Source organism: Dasypus novemcinctus, chromosome 5, assembly GCF_030445035.2.
Source record: "Dasypus novemcinctus isolate mDasNov1 chromosome 5, mDasNov1.1.hap2, whole genome shotgun sequence".
In the NCBI taxonomy this organism is placed as follows: domain Eukaryota; kingdom Metazoa; phylum Chordata; class Mammalia; order Cingulata; family Dasypodidae; genus Dasypus; species Dasypus novemcinctus.
The window spans coordinates 122541861-122567387 of NC_080677.1; the positions used below are offsets into that span (position 1 = coordinate 122541861).

The following is a 25527-nucleotide window of genomic DNA, read 5'->3' on the forward strand; positions in this document are numbered from 1 at the left end:
GACAGGTCCTATACAAGGATTTACAAGGAGTACAACTCCGAGAAGGGCTCTCCCTCAAATGTTAATGACATACTCATAGCCAGTAAAACCCAAGAAGCCTCAAATCAGAATAGGATAATAAATGCTAAAAAAGGATAGCAAAAAAAAAAAAATGGATATAAAGTATCTGAAAAGAAAGTCCAATCTAAGTGAAACCACTCAAAATGTAACTGATCAATGTGTAATGTGCCCAGGTTAATCCTCAACCCTGCACAAAGGCTCTTGCATTAACAAAGAGAGTACAGAAGTGGGGTTTGGGCGGAGGAGAAGACTGGCAAATTGATTTCACCATGATGCCAAAAGTCCTGGAAATTTTAATTCTGTGTTACAGTTTGTAGACACTTTTACTGCATGGGTAGAAGCTTTCCCTTATTGGACTGAAAAAGTCCATGAAGTTGTTAAATGCTAAATGCCTATTAAAAGAAATTATTCCTAGGTATGAACTCCCATTCTCCATTCAAACTGACAATGGCTCTGCTTTCATCTTTAAAGAAGTTAAAGATGTTTCTGGTTTGCTGAGTATTGACTGGCAACTACACTCTTCATTCAGATCTCAATCCATAGGAAAACAGAATGTATGAACAGAATATTAAAGGAACATCTAGCAAAAATCTGCCTAGAGACACGACTAAAATGGGATAAAGCCCCACCTGAGAATAAAAGTAGCCCTGAAGCGGGCTAGGTTTTAGTCCTTATGAAATGTCATATGGAAGCAATTTCCAAAGGTGGAAAATGCTGGCAATATGCATCATCACACTGCATTAGCTAACATATAATATGTAAAATCCCTGGGAGCTACCTTGACTGAGATAAATAATCACGCTTCTAACTACTTTAAATTCCCCACAGATATCCCTCTACACGATCATACACCTGGAGCCCGGGTGTGGCCGAGCACCTGGAAAGACCAATAGCCCCAGGCAGAACTAATTCAAAGTGGGTTGGACTATACCTAGAATCACTAATCACTCACTCTTAAGTTGCAGGGAATCAAATCTTAGATACATCATACCAGAGTCAAGCTACAAACATTTCTGTACAGCCATACCCCACTAAGCAGCCCAAAAGCAGCAGTCACCATCAACCTCCTAGAGGACCAGAAGCATAAGCATACTTGTGAACCATTAGAGCAGGGGTTCCTAACCAGGGGTCCATGAACCCCAAGGGGTCTATGGAAAGATTTCAGGGGGTCCGTGAGCTTGAATTGAAAAAAAATCAACTTATTATCTTTATTTTCTCTGACCTCTACCTGAAATCTAGCATTTCCTTCACTTATGAACGCATGCAATAAATAAATTACAGTAGTATTCATTTCACCTGACTGGCAAAGGGGTCCATGGAACAAAAAGGGTTTAGAACCCCTGCATTAGAAGGGCTCAAATACTTGTTTTAAAGAACTTTGTATGAATTAGCTTACTATTATTATGCTTTATGTTATTTTACTAAAGTTAGTATGGATAGTATTTTCTTGTATTTAATTTCTATCTCCCAAATCCTGCCTGTAAAAATAAAAGACAATAATCTATTCTTTCAATGGGCACATGCCACCTCTGAAAATCAATCTAACTATTGGATTTGTGGACAAATGCCTATCTCTATTATATATGGCCTGTCTTGTTGGAAATCTCTTCTATAAGGAATGAACTGATAATCATTGACGGCCCTAATAAAAAATGCAAACTAGATAAGGGCAATAAATGACAGCTACCATAGCATATCCCTAATGAACACAGAAATGACTTTAAAGTATAAGCCTGTTCTTCAAAACTGAAGAGCCTTAGATAACTTAACTTTCTCTCAGGGACTTGTGTTATAGTTAAAAAAAGAATATTGTACCTATATTCCTGATGAACCTCTCTTTTAGCCCATAAGAAGAATCAGATTCAAGTCTTATCTGCTCCTCCACTAGTTTTAGATTTTATGAATCATTCAGTTTGTTACCTATAGGAATTGACTCCTGGTTCAGAAACTTCCTCCAAACAGGGCTTGCAGTTTTTGTAATAATAATTCTAAACTTTGTGTTCCTTAAATGCATCATCTCCTTGTGCAATTGAATATTAATGCAAATAAATTATCAAACCTTTCTCTTTATTCAGAGCTTTCAGAACACCTTATTCCTCAGAAGCAAGTATCTATCCCTCTGGGTCAAATTAGCATTATCTGCTCTTCATGAGTCAACATTTCCGTCAAACTACCCTATAACTACTATACCCTACCTCAGTATGAAGTAGCCTGATTGAACAATGCCCAAATTCTCAAAATTGGAAATGTATATTTAATCAGGGACAATTTATAATACTAGGAAAACCCAGCACAAATTAAATATTGTCATTGTACCGTACCTTACAATGTTAACAAAATTCAAAACACTTGCTCACATATCAGGAGGCATGCAGAGCTACAGATTTAACATTAATGGACTTCTGGGAAGATGACATTGGAGTAGGTTAGCAGGGCTCAAATCTTTCACAAAAATAATGTAAGAAGGGCAGAAAGCTGTCTGAGATAGATGCTTCAGGGAGTGTTGTGCATCTACCAGGAGGACAAAGGACAGAAAGATGAAGAAGTCAAAAGGAAAACTGTGAATTGCTAACTTCCATGGCTGGGAGTGAACCTCAAGGTGAACAACCTGGATAAAACTCAAGGCTCACTGCAACCAACTGAGAGGGAAACAATGTTTTCCTCCTGGGGAAGAGGGAAGGTGCAGCAGAGGGTGAAGAGTAGTTTCTCTTCAGTGAATTTGGCCAATACAACCCACTTCAAATCTTGGCTCTGCCAGACCAGACTCATGGGCATGTGGAGGTTGAAAGAAACACATCCATGGAAAGTTTCTCCAATGAGCACCATCTGATGACTGGTCAGGAAACTGCAAGGAGAAAAACCGCTTTTAGGAGTATCTCTTCTCAGGATGCTTAGAGCAGATACACATATATTAAAATGGAAAGCCTGCAGTATGCGTGGAGAGAGCTAGCTAGACTCAATGTAGTTCATGTTATTTTAAGAGGTATAGACATTTCTGAGGATTTTGTTTAGTTTTGCTTTTGTTTAATAGCATAAGTCAAACATTCAGTCTTCTTAAAACTGGAAGGTGAGCCATTTCTTTTCCCCTTTTCCTATAATCCTGGAGATTATCTTCCCATGCAGCGTTTTTATGTAATTGTAAGAGAAATGGCAAAGAACTAATCACACAAATTTCTTAAATCAATTCTGGGAATTGAGGAAAATATGACTAAAGAGATAAAGAATAACATTAAGATACTGGATGAGCATAAAGAACAACTTGAAAGCCTGCAAAGAAAAGTAACAGAGCTTATGGAAATGAAAGACACAATGGATGAGATTAAAAATACATTAGGGGAGTGGATATGACTCAAGTGCTTGAGTGCCTGCTTCCCACATGGGAGGCCCTGGGTTCCACTCCCAGTGCCTCCTAAAACACAACAACAAACGAAAAACTAACTCAGAGGAGGTGATGTGGCTCAGTCAGTGGTTGAGCACCAGCTTCCCACATATTAAGTTCTTGTTTCGATCCCTGTTCCCCAGTACCTCAAAAATATATATATATTAAAGGGGGGTAGATATAGTTTAGTGGTTAAGCATCTACTCCCCATGTACAAGGTCCTGGGTTCAATCTCTGATACTTCCTAAAAAATACATTCTCGACATATAACAGCAGATTTTAATTGATGGAAGATGGAATTAGTGAATTGGAGGAAGGAGCAACTCAACTTGAAAAGACAGAAGAAGGAAAAAATAAAAGAATGGAAAAAATGGAAAATGATCTCAGGGAATTTAATGACAACATGAAACACACACACTTGTGCATTTTCAGTGTTCCAGAAGGAAAAGAGAATGGAAAAAGGGGCAGAAAGAATATTTGAGGACATAATGATCAAAACTTCCCAACCCTTACGAGATATAAAAATTAATATCCTAGAAGGACAATGCACCCACAGCTTTCCTGCTATGATTGGAAACAAGACAAGGATGCCAATTGTCACCACTGTTATTCACTATTGTGCTATAAGTACTAGCTAGAGCAATTAGGTAAGAAAAAGAAATAAAAGGCAGTCAAATAGGAAAGGAAAAAGTAAAACATTCATTATTTGCTAATGATATGGTCCTATATCTAGAAAATCCCCCCAAAAACCTCCTAGAACTAATAGATGAGTTGAGGAAAGTGGTGGGATACAATATTAATATGCAAAATTCAATAGGGTTTTTAAACCCTACTGATGAGCAATCTGTGGAGGAATTCAGAAAAAAAAATCAATTGTAATTGTGACTGAAAGAATCAAATACTTAAGAATAAACTTAACCAAGGACATAGATGACTTATATTTAGAAAACAAAAAACATTGCTAAAAGAAGCCAAAGAAAAACTAAAGAAATGAAAGGACATTCGTGTTCATGATTTGGAAGGCTAAATATCATTAAGATATCAATTCTACAAAAACTGATATACAGATTTAATTCAGTCCCAAGAAAAATCTCAACAGCCTTTTTTGCAGAAATGGAAATGCCAATTATGAAATTTATTTGGAAGTCTAAGGGGCCCCAGTATCCAAAAATGTCTTTAAAAAAAGAATGAAGTTGGAGGACTCTCACTTTCTGACATTAAAACATATTATTTAGCTACAGTGATTTAAAAAAATAGCATGGTACTGGCATTAAGATAGACATATAGACCAATGGAACTGAATTGAAGGTTTAGAAACAGACTTCACATCTACGTTCAGGTGATTTTTGACAAGGCTGTCAAGTCCACCCAGCTGGGGCAGAACAGTCTATTCAGCAAATGGTCCTGGGGCAACTGGATATCCATATCTAAAAGAAAGACCCCCTAACTCATACCTTGTACAAAAATTAAGTCAAAATGAGTCAAGGATCTAAATATAAAAACTACAACAACAAAACTCCTAGAAGAAAACATAGGGAACAATCTTTAAGATCTTATGTAGGCAGTAGTTTCTATACCCAAAGCACAAGCAACAAAAGAAAACAGATAAATGGGACCTCCTCAAAATTAAACACTTTCATTCTTCAAAAGACTTTGTCAAGAAAATAAAAAGGCAGCCTACTCAGTGGGAGAAAATACTTGGAAACCATATGTCTGATAAGGGTTTGATATCCATGTTATATAAAGAGATTATACAACTCAATGATAAAAAGACAAAAAGCCCAATTTAAAAATGAACTAAAGACCTGAACAGATGTTTTTCTAAAGAGGAAATATAAATGTCCAAAAATACATGAAAAAGTATTCAGCATGACTAGCTATTGGGGAAATGCAGATAGATCAACACTATTTGATGCCATTTCACACCTTATACAATGGTCATTAAAAAAAATGGAAAATTATAAGTGCTGTAGAGGATGTGGAGAAATAGGAACACTCCTTCATTGTTGGTGGGAATTTCTAATAGTGCAATCTCTGTGGAGAACAGTTTGACAGTACAGCAAGAAACTGAATAGAGAATGACCTGGCAATAACGTTACTAGGAATACATTCAGAAGAACTGAAAGCAAGGATGGGAACTGACATTTGCACACTGATGTTCCAAAGCAGCATTATTTACAATTGCTAAAATATGGAACCAGCCCAAGTGACCATCAACTGATGAATCAATAAACAAAATGTGGTATATACTGTGGGGACCGAGGGCTCCCCTCCAAGTCCTCAGCATGTAACTGCCTGTGTGACCTAGACATAAGTTAAAGGTTAATAACCTTCCTTAGAGGCAAGAGAATGTATAGATATTATCATAAACTATAATCTTCCCAAAGCAGTAAATGTCCTTGCTAAACATCCTTCAAACATAATGAAAACATCACCAGACCCCATGTGTACACTTCATGTGACCCTAACAAAAACTGTATTCCCTTACCCTATGGAATGTCTTATTCTGAAACCCCTTATATTTCATCCCTCATTTTCTCATCTCCTTGTGGAACTCTATCTTCATTCTCTGAACTGCCACCATCAGAGATTCTCTCCTATCCATAAGTCCCAATAAATCTTATGCTGGACTAAATGCCAGGTGTGTTCTTTGGTCTTACAGTAGCATCAATTTGTGCCCTTCAATTTGTGCATTGTAGTAATTGGTGAGTTAGTCAGGAGACCGAAGGACCACTGACAATAGTGGATATGAGCTCTGTGAAAGGAGAATCTGTAAGAAAATCCCAGTTTGGCCTATAATATCCATGTTGGGAGGTATAGTTGCCCTCCAAGATGAGTAGTGACAGCTGAGAAAATATGGGGATGCTCCAAAAACTCCAACAGGTATTCTGGCTGTGCTACAGCAGAAAACAGAGCATCTACACTTAAATAAGGAAAAGGGAGACTGCCAGATAGTGGCAGCTATAGTATGGTCCCTGTTAGGAGACTTGCAGGTGGTTACTGAGGCAGAACAAGTGGCAAAGGCCTCTGTGCACCACTAAGAAGGAAAATTAGCTATAAAGAGATATCAGTACAGGCAGAGATGAAAGATTCCTTAACTGATTGCCTGCATAGGCGATGATCAATTATATTGCAAAACAGTAAACTGGAAGAGTTTATTGGGATGTTATTTTGACAATGTTTTAAGCTTTATTCACATTTTATTTGATCAGAATTTTTATCAAGGTGTTAAAAAAAGAACTTAAAATTTTCAATCAATAGCTTACTGCTGAACTTTGAGTCTAAGTGTACTCCTGAAGAATAATCCAGAATATATGTGTTAAATGCCTGTCTTTTAAACTGCCATATTCGTGCATAACTGCATTTATACTACTCAAGTATTCCTAACTGATTGCTGGTTACCAATAAAACTGTTTCCATGAATGAGTTTGCCTATTACAGGCAACATTGATTCCAGAGGAGATCTTAAAAGCAGTAAAAAAATCAGAGATGTGAAATGTGGAGTTTGGAGACACATACCAAAGGAGTGAGAATTATGAATCAAATTGGGGAGCTTTACCATAAACTCTACTAAAATAAAAAGGACTACAATAGGATACTATAAACTGTATGCCAATAAATTAGATAACCTAGATGAAATGGACAAATTTTTAGAAACACACTAACTTTCTACATAGACTCAAGAAGAAAGAGAAGTTCAAAAAAACTCACAACAATAACAGCAAAAAACAAAAACAACAACTATTAGCAAAGAGATTGAATCAGTAATCAAAAATCTCCCAGTAAAGAAAAGCCCAGGACCAGATGGCATCACAGGGGAATTTCAGCAAATGTTTCAAGAACACTTAATTCCAACACTGCACAAACTCTTCCAAAAATATTGAAGAGGAGATAGCATTTCTTGTATTAGTCAGCCAAAAGGGTACTGATACAAAGTACCAGAAAGCTGATGAGTTTTATAAAGGGTATTTATTTGAGGTAGAAACTTACAGCTACCAGATCCTGAAGAGTCCAACTCAAGCTACCATAAGAGATACTTTTTCTCCCAAAGTTATTTGCCATGTGTTGAGCAAGATGGTAGGAAATGTCTGCAAGGGTTCATCCTTGCAGTTGGAGAGGACACAGAGAAACAGGGACCCACATTTTTTTGCTGGTGGCAATGTAAAATTGTACAGCCACCGTGGAAGACAATTTGGCAGTTCCTCAGAAAGCTAAGTACCACTAGTAGGTACGTACCCAAAATAACAAAGCAGGGACACCAATGTTCATAGTTCATGAACTCATTCACAATTGCCAAACGATGGGAGCACCCAAGGGTCCATCAACGAATGAATGGATAAGTAAAATATGGTATATACATATAATGGCATACTATTTAGCCACAGAAAGGAATAAAACCCTGATACATTCAGTAACATGAATGAACCTTGAAGGCATCATGTTAAGTGAAATAAGCAAGACACAAAAGGACAAATACTGTATGATCCCACTAATTTGAAACAATTAAAATATGCAAGCTCAGAAGAGTCAGAATCTAGAATATAGGTTACCAGGGGATGGGATGGGGATGGGGAATGGAAAGTTATGGCTTAAAATGTACTGGGTTCTTGGTAGCAGATGTGGCACAAATGGGTGAGTGCCTCCCCACATGGGAGGTCCCTGGTTCAGTTCCGAGTACCTTCTCAAAACAAAATAACAAACAACAAGCAAACAAGTGAAAAAACCAACTCACAGGAGCCAGTGTGACTCAGTGGTTGCTTGCCAGCTTCCCACATACATAAGAGATCCTGGGCTCAATACCTGTCCCAGGTAGCACCACCCCCCCGCCCCCGACAAAAATGGTTCCTGTTGGAATGATGGAAATGTTTAGGTAATGGATAGTGGTGATGATGGGACAACATTGTGAACTGTAATGCATATTTGAATACGATTTAAAAGGGGGAAATATAGGGAAGCAGACTTGGCACAGTAGATAGGGTGTCCATCTACAACATGGAAAGTCTGCAGTTCATACCCCGGCCTCCTTGACCCATGTGGAGCTGGCCCACACGCAGTGCTGGTGCGTGCAAGGACTGCCAGTGCCACGCAAGGGTGTCCCCTGCGTAGGGGAGCCCCACACGCAAGGAGTGCGCCCTGCAAGGAGAGCCGCCCAGTGCGAACGAAAGTGCAGCCTGCCTAGGGATGGCACCGCACACACAGAGAGCTGACACAGCAAGGTGACGTAGTAAAAAGATACACAGATTCCCATGCCGCTGTCAACAGCAGAAGCGGACAAAAAGAACACGCAGCAAATGGACACAGAGAACAGACAACCGGGGCGGGGGAGGGGAAGGGGGAGGGGAAGGGGAGAGAAATAAATAAATCTCTTTAAAAAAAGGGGGGGGGGATATTATATAGTATATATGGTATCAAAATTAAAAATTTAAAAATAATCCATGGAACTGTACTACACAGTGAACCCTAAGTTAAACGATGGACTTCAGTTAATAGTACAATTATAAAAATGTGTTATCATCAATTGTAACAAATGTTCCACATCAATGCAGTGTTGGTGGAGGAATGGTGTATGGGAATCCTATATTTTAGGTCTGATTTTTCTGAAAACCCACAACTTCTCTAATAAGGAAAAAAAATTGTATTTGGAATTGACAAATAGGGCAGGAAAGGAAAATAGATGCAATAAAAATGAAATTCTGAGCCTAGAGAATAAGAAGAGTAGAGATGGCATTTACTGGGAGAGGGGAATAGGAGTAGGAGCTAGTGTGTGTGTTTATGTGGGGAAGAGGTAATGAGTTCAGTTTGGGGTTTATTGTTAGTGTGCTGATGGGATAGACTCGAGAAGGATCCCACACAGTTGAAATTCTGAGTTATGAGGCTCCCTCATATTCTAAAATGTTCTATTCTAAAATTTATTTGAGGTCAGTACTGCATTCCTTTCATGCTTATATTGCCAAAGGGTAGCACATATGTGCCACTCAATAGTGACGGATGGGAAAGCAGTGGATAAAAGGTGGATGGGTGGCGAGTGCATGCCGGGATGCCTTGTGAATGACGAGCCATCTTAAATGAAGAACCACAGGACTCCACAAGGGGGCTGTTTAGTTTTTCTCAAACCCTGCAGAATACCACAATCCTGATAGAGGAGGGGAACGGAGAGCATGAAAAGAACTATGCAGTGGGGAGGAGAGACAAACTTGAATTTGACTACTTAGTGCCTTTTCTCTGGGAAGAGGAGAGGCCATCTCCTAAAAATGCAGAGTCTCCTGCTCTTTCTCCTGGGACTAGGTATGAGCCTTGTCACATGGGGGAGTTTGGAGTTAGTACTACTGCTGAGTGGAGGGGAAAGGAGTGATCACTTTCTCTCCAAAGGGCCTGAGTCCATCTGTTAGGGGATGAGGGAGAGATGTTGGATGGGAGGATTCTGATCAAATACCAGATGGAAAAACAAAAGGGAGGCACCGCAACCAGGTTCTGTAGGAGCCAGGGAATACTGGAGCAAATAGCCCAGACCTTCCTGCCTGGGCACATGTCTGACCTCAAGCTTTTCAGCCCTCATTGGTTTCTCTGATCTCTCTGGAAATAGGCTCTGTCTTCAGTACTCTACTCTCTCAAACACCAAGCCAAGTCATCCGAGAAAGCGGGACCTCTGTGACAATCCAGTGTCGTCAGATTGATAACCAAGATACCTTTATGTACTGGTACTATCAGCTCCCGGGACAGAGTTTGATAATGATTGCAACTGCAAACCAGGGGTCCAGTGCCACATATGAGAGTGGATTTACCGAAGAAAAGTTTCCCATTAGCCGCCCAGAACTAAAATTCTCAGTTCTGACTGTGAGCAATGTGAGCCCCAAAGACAGTGGCTTATATTTCTGCAGCTCTGGAGACACAGTGCTGGGCCCAGATCAAGGACCTGAGCAAGAACCTCAGCTCCCTCCTAGCCAGAACCCACCCAGGTGAGCCTGAGGACCCTGCCAAGGTGGGCTGAAGGGAAGAAAACCACAGCTCTGGGGCAGAGGCAGTTGTTTGTGGGTGGATATGGGTGTGGACGGGTAGACAGGGAGTAGAGTGAGATCTGTACAGGACTGGGACTTGAACTGGAGAACATAAGAAATGGGTGGTGGGTTCCAACCACAGATGAGAAGAGGAACTTCTGGGGGGCTGAAAGTAAAATTCTTTCCAGAAGAGTGTTTAAAAATACTCCTGAGTGACAAGGAGGGGCTATTGGTGTTCCTATGGCACCTATTTTTTAATTGCTTTCAAATATAGCACTCTATTAGCTATTCAAAAATACTGTTTTTATAAGCAATAATACTTTAAAAGTTTAAAAAGGGAATATAAATTTATTTCTATAAAAACACAGAGTTTTAAACCTGAAAATAATAAATATTTTGATCAGCTTTATCAAGGATACATGTGTTCAACAGGCATTATTAAGTTTTAGAGGATATTATCTTCAAGGTCATATCTCAACTTTGACTCCAGAAGTACAGCATTGGTGATGACTCTTAGATTACAACAACAAAAAATTCTATAATCCAAGGTTCAGGGATATTATGTCTTATTTGAGCCAAGGATCTTAAATTTTTTGTTTCCCTTCTTAAGTCTATCATAGATTCTGGTCATTGTCTGATATACCTAATGGAGTACAAATAGAAATTCTAGATAAAATATATCAAAGTAAATTTTAAAAGACATGGCTGAGCTCAAAACAAACAAATGCTAGAAATAAAATGAAATGAGAAACAACTTAAATAAGAAAGAAGTTATTGTGGTCTCTGAACTAAATATAGGCACTAACAGCTAAGATCTAGGCTCATTCCAGGAAAATCCAGAATACAGGTCATTTAGAAAACTAAGCCTAAAACTAATATACCAACTTTTGAGCAAAGCCTGGAACAATAAGAAGGGCCAAATGAAAAATTTTGGAGCTTGTATTAGTTTCCTATGGCTGCTGTAACAAGTTACCACACCCTTGATGGCTGAAAACAATATAAGTCTGAAATTAGAAATTAGTATCACTGCACCAAAATTAAGGGCACCGTGACAGGGCCACATTCCTTCCAGAAGTTCTAGGGGGAAATTGGTGCCTTGCCGCTTTCAGCTTTTGGTGGCCAATGGCATACCTTGACTTGTGGTTTCATCACTCCAGTCTTCTATGCCAGCATCTTCAAATCTCACTGCTCCATCTTCACATTGTCTTCTTTGCATGTGTAAAATCTCCCTCTACCTTCCTATCTTAAGGATATATGTAATAGCATTTAGGGTCCACTGGATAATCCAATACTCTCTATCTCAAGATCCTTAACTTAATCACATTGGCAAAAACCCCCACCCCCATATAAGGTAATATTCACAGGTTCCAGGATAAGGACATGGATATCTTTTGGGGGGTCCATTTTTTTGCCTACCACAAAACTATCTTTCCCCAAGTAGTAAATCAAAAATAAATAGTGAATCCCCTCAGGAACTTCAGAGACTAGAGCCTCTATCAAAGGCTTGGGAGAATAGGGCTCTTGATACCACTCCCATCCCCTTTTAACTCCACTGCTTAGCCTATGATAAAGCCAGATTAGTCTTGAAGAATGACTGGATTGTGACACTTAACAACTATAGCTTCAGATGTCATATCTTTATTGAAGAAAATTAACATAAATCCTGGCATTGTGTATGCAGCTATTGACCTAAAAGTTACTAAAAGTTAGTTTTCAATGACAATCAGTAGAAATCACTAATTTGCCTTCAAGTGATAGAGTCAGAAATACCCTTTAATTGTTTTGGTTATATTTTGCCTGTTCTTTACAATAATATAGTTTAGTAGGCCTTTGAAGACCTTGATATCATGCTGGTCCATTAGATTGAGGACATTATGCTAATTATGCATGGTGAAGAGGTGTTATAAATGCTTTAGTATTACACATGTGTAGCAGAGACTGATGCGAAACATGCCAAAATTCAGGACATGTCACACTGGTGAGCTTTCAAATGTTCCAGAGGCCTGGGGTATGTTGGGATATCCCCTCCAAAGTGACAGATAAGCTGCTGATAAGCTGCTGCATCTTTTATCAGCTACCATAAGGACAGAGGTGCTTTGCTTAGTAGGCCTCTTTGGATTTTGGAGTTAAAATATCCTTCATTTGGCTATGCTACCCTGGTCCATTTCCTGTATAATCTGTACAACTAGGACCAATGCAAGAATGGGTTCTATAGAAGAACAAGGCTGTGTTGTGGAAGCTGCCCTGCCATAAGACCAAGCAGATCCAGTTATTCTTGATGTGTCTGCGGAAGATAGGGGTGCTCTATGGAGTGCCTGCTGATCTCCAATAAAAGAATCATAAGGCAGATGTAAAGAATTTTAGAATGAAGCCAAGCTCTCTTCTATTGGCCAAAAACTAGTCTTTCTTTGGAAAGATGCCCCTGGCTTTTTACTGCATTCCTCATCATGGTGTTCAGAACTAGGTTTATCTGATCCACAAAACTATAATATTAGACTTGCACAGCAGCATTCATTAAATAGAAAATGTATAATCTAGGCCAAATATTAGAATACCTGGAAAACAGGCACAATTAAGCATTCAAGGTCAAGAGTTGCATGGTACCCATTCCTACTTTACCCTGTTTAAGTTTTCCCAGCTACTAAAACAAATACCATTCAATGGGTTGACTTAAACAAAGGGAATTTATTGGCTCTAGTTTTGTCACTAAAAGAAGTCCAGAGTCAAGGCATCAGCAAGGTCATGCTTTCTCCCTAAATACTGTGGCATTTTGGGGCTAGCAGCTTACAATTCCCAGTCCTTGGCTTTTTTGGCACATGACAATGCACACAGCAGTGTCTTCTCCTTTTTCTCCCAGGTTCTGTTGACTTCCAGCTTCTGGTTGCTCCGTGCTTCTCTTTCTGTGTCCAATTTTCCTTGCTTGTAAGGACTTATGTCATATTGGATTAAGGCCCACACTCATTCAGTTGGGGCACTGTGGTGGTTTGGAGCTATAAGTACCCATTGCTGGGGGTGTGAATTTTTGATGAGGTTACTTCAGTTAAGGTGTGGCCCACCTCAGACAGGTACGGTCTTAATCCTATTACTGGAGTCCTTTATAAGAAGAATGAAATTCAGACACACAGAGAGAAAGCCACTGGCAGCAAGAAGGTGAACACGAATGGATCCCAGAAGAAAAGGGAGAATTTCTCTCTCTCCTTCAGCCAGCCAACTTCACATGGGAAATTCATTGAAAACCGTCACTGGAGTTCCCAGCTTGCAGCCTGCCCTATGGAATTTGGACTTGACCATCCCCACAGTTGAATGGACCAAGTCCTATTTTAAAACTCATTTTACATATATATATATATGTATATATCCTGTCAGTTCTGTCTCCCTAGAGAACCCTGACTAGTACAGGCATACCTTAACTAATAACATCTTCAAAGGTCTTATTTATAAATGGATTCACATTCAAGGGCCAGGGTTGTATGTGTTGATTTATTTCTGTTATAGATTTAGTAGGGAATAATGAAAGCCCTCCTAATCCCACCATCACATCCCTTGGTCCTTTACCTTATTCAGGTTTTAACTAAAATACCATCACCTCCAAGAGAACCTCCCTGATACTTACCTAGCATAGCACTTATCGACCCCCCCACCAGTAACTACATACCCTACCCTATTTAATAACACATAATCATTGTCTGAAATGAAGTATAATGGAATATATATACTACACTATATATATATGCATTCTAAACAGTAGAATATTGACTATATATATGCCATATATAGTAGTATATATAATATATTGTAGTATATTATGCACTGTATTATACTATGTACACTACCATTAAATATATATATGCTGTACATTTATTTATTGTCTACCTCCCATCTTTATCTCTCTTCACATAAACACACAAACACACATACAGGTAAATGTATGGAAAGCAAGCACCTTTTCTACCTTCTTGTTGATTACTTAGTGCCTAGAAGAACTTCTGGAACATCATAGTAACTCGGTAAAGACCCCATGACCAGGAGGAGGAAATGGCATGTTTAATGACATTACAGAAGAAGTCCCTATTATTGAGGATCCACAACCTGGCTACCATAGAATCAGACAGCTACAGGTGGGTCCCAAAGAAATTTGCCATCCATGCCTTGGTTTAGATGGGGTCAGGGCCATGCCAAGGTAAGGCTCTAAGACCAGGTGAAAGATTAAACCAATCCTTCAATTATGCCAGAGAGACAAGTGCCAGGAGGCAGCAGGATATACAACTTTCCCTCTGGAGACCTTGGGCTTGATTTCCAATAAGCCTTCTTTTAGATGCCACCTGCAGTGATTCCCACAATTCACACTTTCCACACCATCTCACATACTTGAGGCCAGCTCTATGATTTTTAGATCTACAGTTTTGGGCAAGATGAAACCTTTCTGAGTCTCAGTTTCTCCCTCTATAAATGGAAATGATTTCATTCTACTCACTTCATAATAAAAATATTAGTGAAAAGTTAAACTGTGAAACTTAGCACTAAGGATAATCACTGTACCACTGTTTTTATGTGTGAGTGAAAGATCTTTAAATTTGTCAGACACTGCACAAATATATGCGTATTCCCAGCCTGTATGGGGCCTGGCAGAGATTAGAGGAAATGAAGTGAGGAGAGCTAAGAAAGCTGAGAAATGTTTGCAGAGAAGCTGGCTTGGTAGCCACATTAGCAACCACACCAAAAGACGCCCTAACCAGCCCATAAGTCCCATATTGGCACTTTCCCCCAATCCACTCTAGTTTCCCAATTACCCCATCCCTCCATCCTGCTTTCTGTCTTCCAACCCACCACTACATTCTAGAGCTTTCCCCATGATGATCACCATCTCCAGAAAATTTACTCTTTTTTTACCTTCAGAGAATTCAAAGGTGAATTCTGCCCATTCCTGTGCCTCACCAACTCAGACCTCAGAGGAGTTGAGAAGGAGATGGCATTTATAAGAAAGCTCTGACTGGCTCCCATAATTAGACTGAAGCATAGATACCACTTCCATCTATACACCTTCTGACCAAGGTGTGCTTCAATAAAGTAGAGGCCTGTTTCTTGGTAGCAATGGAAGGTATCAAAATGGGAGCCTCTCGAGGGGGAAGATCAGAGAATTTCACTCAGAAGTGAGTCCAGCACAACATAGTCCCACTATATCTAAACTAGAAAAGTCCAGGAATTCCCCTCCATTTTTTTAATGAACTAACATTCAGCCTCTTTCCCATGTGCTAATCTCTCAACCCAGTGCTAGTTCTCTGGTCAGAACCCAAATTTACCCATTGTCTAATCCCCTCCTAATGTCTGATCTGGGGCATGTCTGGCTAGCTCAGGTTACCAGCTCTTAGCAGGTGGGGGCAATTCTCATCACCTTCAGTGTAGGGCAACTGTGAGGCTGCTTAAAGAGAACCCATGGCCGTGTGAGTGAGGGGGGAGACCAATGTCTTCACAGTGAGGAAGAAGAGGAATGTGGTATTGGTCTTCTATTCTCCAAATATATCAGAGAAGTTCCTGCATAACCCTTGCCCTTTCATGCTTCCAAACACTTCCCACCCACCCTCATGCACAAACCTTGGTAGGGAGGAGAACCAGCTAAAGCTCGGATTCCCAGGAATCTCTTATGGTGGGATTCTGGTTCCTCCAAGTCCTAAATTTGACCTTCCTGCCCAATGGTTTAGGCTTGAGAGAAAGGTCTTCATGCTCACAGGTATAAATCTTAGACAAGGTTTGTTTCCTCTAGAGGTGGATCCAGGACACTGAGTAACCAAGTTTGCTACCTATACCAGTCACTCCTTAAAGTAAGTTAAATAAATCCCCATAAGGAAAGAGGATTTCTAAGGGTTCAGGTCATTCTCCCCATCCTGAAAGCCCAGCTGTGCTGTGTGTGGGCTTGGCCTCCCCTGTTTTCCCCATTGCAGAAATCAACTGGTCTCCCTCCCTGTCCCCAGAAGGTAAGTTTCCTTATCACCTGTAAGTCATGCAACCACAGTGTCCAAACAGCAAAGGTGATGCAAGATCCTGGGAAGGGGAAAGCTGTAGGTGTTTGTCCTGGGAGGAGCAGTAATCCTCCAACCTCACAAACTCCTCCTCTCACACCGCTCGGGAGGTATAAAGATGAACTCTCAACCACCAAATTTTACTTCTGCTACCATGAATTCCTTCCTGATTCTCGCCTTTGTGGGAGCTGCTGGTGAGTTCCATGAACTGTTTCCCTTCCCTTTCCTGGCAGAGACTTCTGCTGCCACTCCTGTTTCACCCATGCTCTGATATTCTGTTGTTCCTGTCTAGAATCCCACCTTCCCATCCTATTTCGGTCACCCCTCTCTCATCTTCTGTCTGACTCCACTCCCTTCACCATGTTTCATCCACAGCAGGCTTTAGTGAAAGAGGTTGGAAAGGGAGACCAGGTGAAAGTGGTCTGTGAAATGAGCCAGGAAGCTTGAAAGATAGCCCTGACAGCTCTGGGTAGCTCCACTATAGCTAAATTAACTACAGCTGCACAATGGAATCACCTGGGGAGACTGGAAAATCACTGCTGCCAGACACCCACCTCTAGGGATTCTGACTTTAATTGGTGAGGGGTCCAACCTGAGCATTGGCTTTTTTAAGCTTCCCAGGTGATTTTAAGATTCCCAAGTGTGCAGCTAAGGTTAAATACCATTGTTGTATCAGCCAATAATAGTGCTACCTTCCCTTGCCTAAGCATGCCAAGGGAGGGGCTAGTCTCCACCTATGTTTGAGCTACGGGAACAGCTGGGTACAGTCAGGGCTACCCAGTCAGATTTCCCTTTTTAAGCCAAACCATCCTTACAATCTGGAGCTCAAATAACCTTGGAAGGTAGACCAATGATGAGAAATAGAGAATCACTCTGGGTTAGAAAGCCACATTCCAATCTGCCTCCCCTTGAAAGCATTGTGAAGGTGTTTCTTGTGTCCTCACCTGATGTCCCCAAAAGAGGACTGGGTCTTAGCCCAAAGTTCCTACTAAGTGTCCTGTAGGCACACAGGCTTGGGGAAACCACAGCTTCTTATACCTACTGTGATTGGCAGTACTCCTTTACTTGCCTGTTATTACTGTGCTTGTTGAAAAATCCTAATTAGCATGATCAGTCACAAAAGCTCCAGGTTCCACCCTCCAACATCCTTTTGAAATGGTTTCTCCCTTCCTATCTCCATTCAAGTTGCTTTCTCCACTGATGATGATGACAAGATTGTCGGGGGCTACACCTGTCAGGAGAGTTCCGTCCCCTACCAGGTGTCCCTGAACTCTGGCTATCACTTCTGCGGTGGCTCCCTTATCACTGACCAGTGGGTGGTATCTGCAGCTCACTGCTACAAGTCGTAAGTGCTGGGCCCCTGATTGCAAAGCCTGCAGCTCAGAGACCTCTCAGAGAGTGTGGGTACAGTCCAGGGTAGTGCTGAAGTTAGGTAAAATGAGTGGGAAAGATGATGGAGAAGAGAAGAAGCTATCAACAACAGGTGACTTACAGGAGCTAAGAATGAAGAACAACACACAATAGGTAGTCTCTCAAGCCCAATCAATTACATGAAACAGTAGGTCTATGGGTTATAAAGTAGGGATTATTTTTGAGTGGGTGGCAAGACCCAGAGGAAAATGGAGGCAAAGACTTTATACAAGTGGCCTGTTCCAGTTGGCTGCACATTAAAACCACCTAAGAAAAGTTTAGTAATGGATGGTGGTGATGGTACCACAACATCGTGAAAATAACTTTTTAAAATAACTTTATTTCAAATTTTAAAAATAATGTAAGCATAACAGCACTATATTATATATTTGAATGTGGTTAAAGGGGGGAATTTTAAATCATGTTACTAAAAAACATGCACAGGCTTGTACAACACAGTGAACCCTCTTGTGAACAATGGAATATAGTTAATATTACAACTATAAATATGTTCCTTCATGAATTGTAACAAATGTATATTATCAATAATGCAAAGTGTCAATAATATGGTCATGTATGGGAACTTTATTTTATGCATGAGTTTTTCTGTAACCCTACAACTTCTCTAATTTAAAAAGCAAAATAAAATAAAGCAAATACTGATGACTGGGTCCTATCCCAGAACAATTAACTCAGAATTTTCAGGAGTCAGCTCTGAATATAGGTGTGTTTTTCATGCTTTGTATCTCATTTGATCCTACCATATAGATAGAGCTCAGTTCTCAAAGCTGAGCATGCATCAGAATCACCGGGAAGGCTTGTTAAAACACAGATTACTGGACCTTGTCCCTGGAGTTCTAGGTCTGGGGTGGGCTTGCAAAATTTGTAGCTCTAAGTAGCCTGGTGCTGGCTTCTGTTCTGGCCTTGGGCTCACACTTTGAGACAATTAAGTTAGAGCATACAAAATAATGGTGCTTACCAGGCAAAGGGAGGAAGTAAAAGCCATTGCATGTAGTTAGCAAAGGCACAGAGTAATAAGAATGCTTGGGAAACTTCAAGTAGCTCTTTTATGCCCATGACACTGGATGCATGGGGGAAGGGGTTGGGAAAGGAGTCTGGAAAAGCATACTGAGGAGCAATTCCCCAACTGAATCCCTTCCCCTCACTCCCCAACTTCGTTACCTCCTCCCTTTGAAGTGGAAGGTTCCCAGCCTCATGCCCATACTAACCCCACTGTGCCCAGAGGATATGGCCACACCCCCACACTAAGCCTCCCATGAGCGGTAAGCTTGAGAATGCTGGAGGAAAGCAGGCATCAGTGTCTTGACCTGGGGACAGATGTTTTCATCTTGCTTCCCCTTCCAACAGCCGCATCCAGGTAAGATTGGGAGAACACAACATCGAAGTCCTTGAGGGGACTGAGCAGTTCATCGACTCTGCCAAGGTCATCCGCCACCCTAAGTACAGCAGCTGGACCCTGGACAATGACATCATGCTGATCAAGCTCTCCACACCCGTCACCATCAATGAGCAGGTGTCCACTGTGGCTCTACCCACTGCCTGTGCACCTGCTGGCTCCGTATGTCTCATCTCTGGCTGGGGCAACACCCTGAGTGCAGGTGGTGAGTAGGAACCTTCATCCTCATACTTCCCTTCATCTCCACATTTTCCAGAGCCAGCAGTGCCCCTGAAGTTGAACCCCTTTGCTTCCAGCCTGTAACTTCATTTCAAGCTCACACTACCTGCAAGGCTCACTACTAGGTACCAGAGAGGCAAAGTCTCAAGGAGATGATTCCTAAAGTTAAAAGACAGAACAAATAGAGAACTTGCTATGATCACTTCTAGGGAGGTGTTCAGCAAAGACCATTCTGGAGAAGAGAACTAAAACCACCATCCCATGCTGGTGCTTACATTCTTTGGGTTCTCTCTCCCTGGGGCTGCCCTCGGTTTTTAACACTGATTTACCATTCCCCAGCCTGGCCTCACGCACATTTCTCCTTTTCTTTTTCTCTTCCTGCTCTTCAAAGTCAACTACCCTGAGCTGCTACAGTGCCTGGACGCTCCCCTACTGAGTGAGAGCCAGTGTGAATCCTCCTATCCAGGGGAAATCACCAAGAACATGGTCTGCGCTGGCTTCCTCGAGGGTGGCAAGGATTCCTGCCAGGTGAACTAACCCTTTTACATACTGAGGCCCCACCCCATCCACAGGCCCCACATGAGAGTAGGACTTTCACACCCAAGCCTCTGGGGCTATGAGAGGAGGGCTCCATGCAGTCCTCCATGCAGAAGGAAGGAAAGCTCATTTGGGTGGCATGTTGTCTCCTTAGTAAGAACAGAATAGGAGAATGTGGGACCACAGAATAGTCTAGGAATGGGGTGTTTTACAGTTGTGGCTTTAGTCTCCTTTGTGTCTCTCTTTTTTAACCCATCTGCCTTGTCCCTCTCCAGGGTGACTCTGGTGGCCCTGTGGTCTGCAATGGAGAGCTCCAGGGAATCGTTTCCTGGGGCTATGGCTGTGCCCAGAAGAACAGGCCTGGAGTCTATACCAAGGTCTGCAACTATGTGGACTGGATTAAGGAGACAATTGCTGCCAACTAAAGGCCCCTCCCCCCAACCAGGCTCGCTGCCATGATGATGCTAATAAAGTGACTCTGCTCTCACCACCTGTGTCCACCTGCTCCTTCTTCCCCCTCACTCTGGGAAACATCCTCCAATCTCAGGTCAGGGGCCTCTACCACTTGGAGATGAGAACCCCCCAGTTCCTAAAATGTGTACCAAGGGATAGTAGTTTAGCAGAATGCTAAGAGATGCATAGTAGTTTTTGAAAAATGAGTGGTAGGGCAGGAGAGGTGGTTTTCTAGAGGAAAATAAGCTCGACTTGACTCAACTGCAGTCCTCCTCTGGGTCTCAAATGTGTTCGTGTTTGTGCACTTGGCGTAGTTCGCAAGACTCCATTTCCTTTTGATTTCAGAGGATGCCTTTTTACAGCCAGAGCAAACATGCTTGGGAAAATACCTACACCAATTGCCTCAGCCTTGTTTGATCCCCCTTCCACACCTGCTCTCTCCAACCCAGCTTGGCTTCCATCCTAGCAGCTGACGTCCCACCTAGAGAAGACTCCACTAGCCTCTATTTCCTAACCTGCTAGTAGTTCTGAAAGGGAGAAGAGTGCTCCTTGAGTCTACACTCCCTCACTCTCCTGAGAAATCTGTGTTATGTTCATCCCACATAACAATATCAACATGTATATACCATGCTGAGTCCTTTACAGACATGCTCATGTTTAGTTCCTTCAGCCTTCTGATGTGGTTATTATTCTACATGTACATACAAAAAAAAACAGAGGGCCAGAGGTTATTAGCTCACCCATGTCCCACACCCAGAAAATGGTAGATCTGGGGGTTGAGCCCCATTTGCTTGACTCTGAAGCCCATGTTCTCTCTACTCTGCTTCCTGGTCTCTCCTGCTTCAACGTTCAGTTGTGATCTGGGAGGATAACGGGGCCTACCATGTTTGCTTTTTAGCATTTCGCCAGTCTATTCTCACTCCACTCTATTCTATGCCTTACTACCCTTATTGGAGGGTTGCTTCCAATGACTTCCTTCTCTGCAGCATGACCATTCCCATAACCATCTTCCAACACTGCTCTGAGAGGTCCCTCACATTGCACTGCTTCTCTGTTTCATGCCTTGCATGATGTCCCACAGCTTTCAATAAGCTTCTCATGGAAACCTGAGGTCCTTTAGGCCCTGCTGCCATCTGTTTCCAGCCTCGCACATCTCCATGCCTCTCCTTCTTTGTGATGTTCCATTGACCATGAGTCCTGGTGGCCCGTCCAACATGCCATGCACCTCGGACTTCTAGCTCTAAACACTTTGGCTCCATCTGACTTGATGCCTTTCCCACTCTCCTCTTCACCCTCTTCAGGAAAGTCTTTCCTGACTCTTCTGCTTCCCATCCTCCTCCCCTCACCCTGCATCACTGACCCCCTGATCTGAGTTGGGAGCCCACTCTCTGGCCCGTGCTTACTTCTGTCATGCTGCTTAGTAGCAATGGCCACGTCTATCTTAGCATCCAACTATGAGCTCCTTACAGGAAGAAGTCTAGTCCTACTCATTCCAGAATTTCCTGGTGCTTAAAACAATGTCTGGAATATAATAAGCATTCAGTGAACGCCCATTAAGTGAATAAATAAAATGTGAGACAGGAGCGGAGGGAAAGGGTCTGAGAAAAGAGATCCTTCTGGAAGACTGGTTCCCTAAGTGTGGTGCCTAGACTAGCAGCATCAGAATCACCTTGAAACTTAGAAGAAATGCAAATTCTTGGGCCCCACCCCAAAATGACTAAATAAGAAATTCTGTGATGATTCAGCAACCCGCGTTTTACCAAGTTGTCCAGGACCTTCTGAAAGTTTAAGAAACAGCCCTGGACAAGTAGTCTCTGTGAAAATAATAGTAACTAATATTTATGCTGACTATGGGCAAGCAGTGTGATAAAATCTTTACATGTGTTATCTCATTTAGTTCTCCCAACAACCCCATAAGGTAGGATAAGGAGACTGGGGCTTAAAGAGGTTTAGAAACATGCCCAGGTCTCACAGAAGGAAACAGAGAGCCTGGATTGGAACGCAGGCCACTTGGCTCCAGGAGGTGGCCTTGGACGAGCTTCAGCCTGAGCTGTGGCGCCTACAGAGCCACCCAACCTAACTAAGGAAGCCTGGGTTCCAGCTCCAGCCCTGTCTCTTCATCGTGTACACCTTTGCACAAGTCATTTGGCCTCTTCAGTTTACGTTTTTCATTTGGGGAAACTGTGAGAAAATGTGGAAGGTTTCAAGGATTACACATATATAAACTCTTGGGTGTATTTCCTCCAGGACAACACACACTGTGAAAAAGGCACACAAATAGCCCTGCTTCCCGCTTCTGTTTGTAGGAGCACTATGCATTTTCTTCCTTCTCCCTCAAGGGGCCAACCTGAGATAGCAATTACTTTAGGTTTAAAAAAAAAAAGTAATATCAATAGGGAAAGGCTGCCCCCTGCTGCCCACGCTGGTGAATGACCCCTACCTTATATATACTCTGGTCTTTCACAGAAAACCACCGACCGTGCATTTGGGCATTCCATCCAGGGTGGCAAAACTGGAACAAAGGTCATCAGGAGTAAAAGTAGCTGTAATACCAAAACAGACCTGTATTAAGGCCACTTGGGATAAATGTCAGGGTTCTCTACAAAGTAAATATGGTCCCCAGCTATATGATCAAAAGGAAACTTCTTTTTCTTTTTATTTGTTTTAAGATTTGTTTTTTATTTATTTCTCTCCCCTTCCCCCCAGTTGTCTGCTCTCTGTGTCCATTCGCTGTGTGTTCTTCTGTGACCGCTTCTATCCTTCATCAGCAGCACCGGGAATCTATGTTTCTTTTTGTTGGTTCTTCTTGCTGTGTCAGCTCTCCCCATGTGTGTGGGCGCCATTCCTGGGCAGGCTGCACTTTCTTTCACGATGGGTGGCTCTTTTTACAGGGCGCACTCCTTGCGCATGAGGCTCCCCTATGCGTGGGACACCCCCGTGTGGCACGGCACTCCTTGCACGCATCAGCACTGCGCAAGGGGCCAGCTCCACGGGTCAAGGAGGCCTGGGGTTTGAACCACGGACCTCCCATGTGGTGGGTGGACGCCCTATCCATTGGGCCAAGTCCATTTCCTGGAAACTTCTTTTTAGAAGATAAATTATTGAAAAGTAAAAGGGGTGACTAAGATGGAAAAAGCATAAATAGATCAGAATAATTCATTAAATTGATGACAGTGTACCTCAGTATGAAAAGATAATAAAGACCAGGCCTTGCCACAGTCCTATCATCAAAGCAATTAATGAATTGATGATCTGTTTTCAGACTTAGAATAGTGTATTGTAAGATCTGTTACCATTATTAATTAACTAAATAAACAGACCATCTCCCCTTTTTCTTTTTTTATTTCTCAAAATTCTAAGAGACATGTCCTTGCACCAGCTTATGGCACCACTAGATAGCACTCGAATGTTCTCCTCATTTTCCGCAAACTGCATGTTCTTTTTCTAGTCAATAGATAAGTACTGAGTCAAAATCTAACTCTGTAACAGAAACCCCTAAGGTAATTTTTTATTTGTCTGTTTGCTTGTTTAAATAAAAATTAATAGATGCAGCTTTTGAAGGCTGTGGGGACTACTCAGTAATCTGCATTTTTAACAAGGCCCCCAAGTGATTTGGGACACACTGAGCAAATTTAGGAACATAAAATAGCTTCTTAAGTAAGCTTATCTTCTTTGGAAATAGAATGCCTTTGTAAAATAAGCAAGTAGTTTTTGTTTTTTTTCTTTAAGTAGCAGATTTGGGAATATTTTAAACACTTTTAAATTGTATTTTAAATATAGGTAGCATATTCCTCAAAAATTAAAACAATATATTAATAAAGTTGGCATTGAGAAATGTTACTTTTACTTCTTCCCTGTTCCTGTCTATTCCTCTTATCCCCAAGGTTGTTACTTTTATCAGTTTCTTTTGTATTTTTCCACTGTTTTTTTAAAATGCAGAATCAAGTAAACAAAAGTATATATTCTTATTTCCCCCTTTGTTAGACAAAAGGTAGTGTACAGAATATGCTATTCTACAACTTAAATTTTTCCATTTAATAAGGTATCTTAGAAATCTTTCTTCAGCAACAGAAAACATTCTCATTCTTTTTTAGCATTGAATAATATTCTACTGTATGGATATATCACATTTATTTATCCAGTCTCCTACTGATGGACATGTGAGTTGTTTCCACTCTTTTGCTAATTCAAGTAATACAAATGTTTTGCATGCTTTTTCTCATTTGCGTGCATAAACATTTATAGAGATATATTCCCATAAGTGATCTTACTAAAAGTAAATGAATTTGTAATTTTTCTAGATATTTCCAAATTTCTCCCATTAAAGATTACATCATTTTGCATGCCTACCAGCAATCAATCTGTAAAAGTGCTTATTTCACCACAAACTTGCCAATGAAATGATCTTTCTTTATTTTGAGGTTTTGTCAATTTAGAATGGATAACAGTGGTCTCTCAATGTAGTTTTACTTTGCATTTATCGTTTTTTCCCCTATTGTTAAGTGTCATTTGTATCTCTTTTTCTCTGAAACATCTATTCTAGTTCCTTTTTATTGGACTTCTAGATTATTTTCTTACTGATCTAGGAGTTTGTCACATGTTAGGGAGATTAACCTTCATGATGAGAGTTGCAAATATGTTTCCCACATTGACATTTGACTTGTTTTCTCTTGACTCCACTTCCAACTCCAGCTAGCCATAGCTTTTTGTGAAAGAATTGCCTATACTTTCTGTTTCTAATGTCTCTTCTCCCTTTTTTTTTTCTTAATGTACGCAGGCCAGGGATTGAACCCCGGACCTCGTACATGGGAAGCTGGCAATCAACCACTGAGCCACACCAACTCCCCTGAATTGCGTTTTTGTTTGTCATTTGTTTTTGCTTTGTTTTGTTTTTTAGGAGGCACCAGGGATGGTACCTGGGACTTCCCATGTGGAAAGCAGGCGCTAAACCACTTGAGTCACATCTACTCCCCTTGACATTTGACTTTTGATTTTGTTTATGTTTTCCATTAAAGTGTGTCACCATTATATAGTCAAATT

General features: G+C 41.2%; 1 protein-coding gene across 1 annotated transcript; it reads left to right on the plus strand.

The window, feature by feature from the left end:
- Positions 1-16605: 16605 nt before the first annotated feature.
- On the plus strand, positions 16606-20516 carry PRSS2 (serine protease 2). The gene is made up of 5 exons (XM_058297494.1): positions 16606-16645; positions 17637-17796; positions 19230-19483; positions 19889-20025; positions 20310-20516. Exons 1-5 carry the CDS (start codon positions 16606-16608, stop codon positions 20457-20459), a joined length of 741 nt encoding a protein of 246 aa, XP_058153477.1. The 3' UTR covers positions 20460-20516.
- Positions 20517-25527: the final 5011 nt, after the last annotated feature.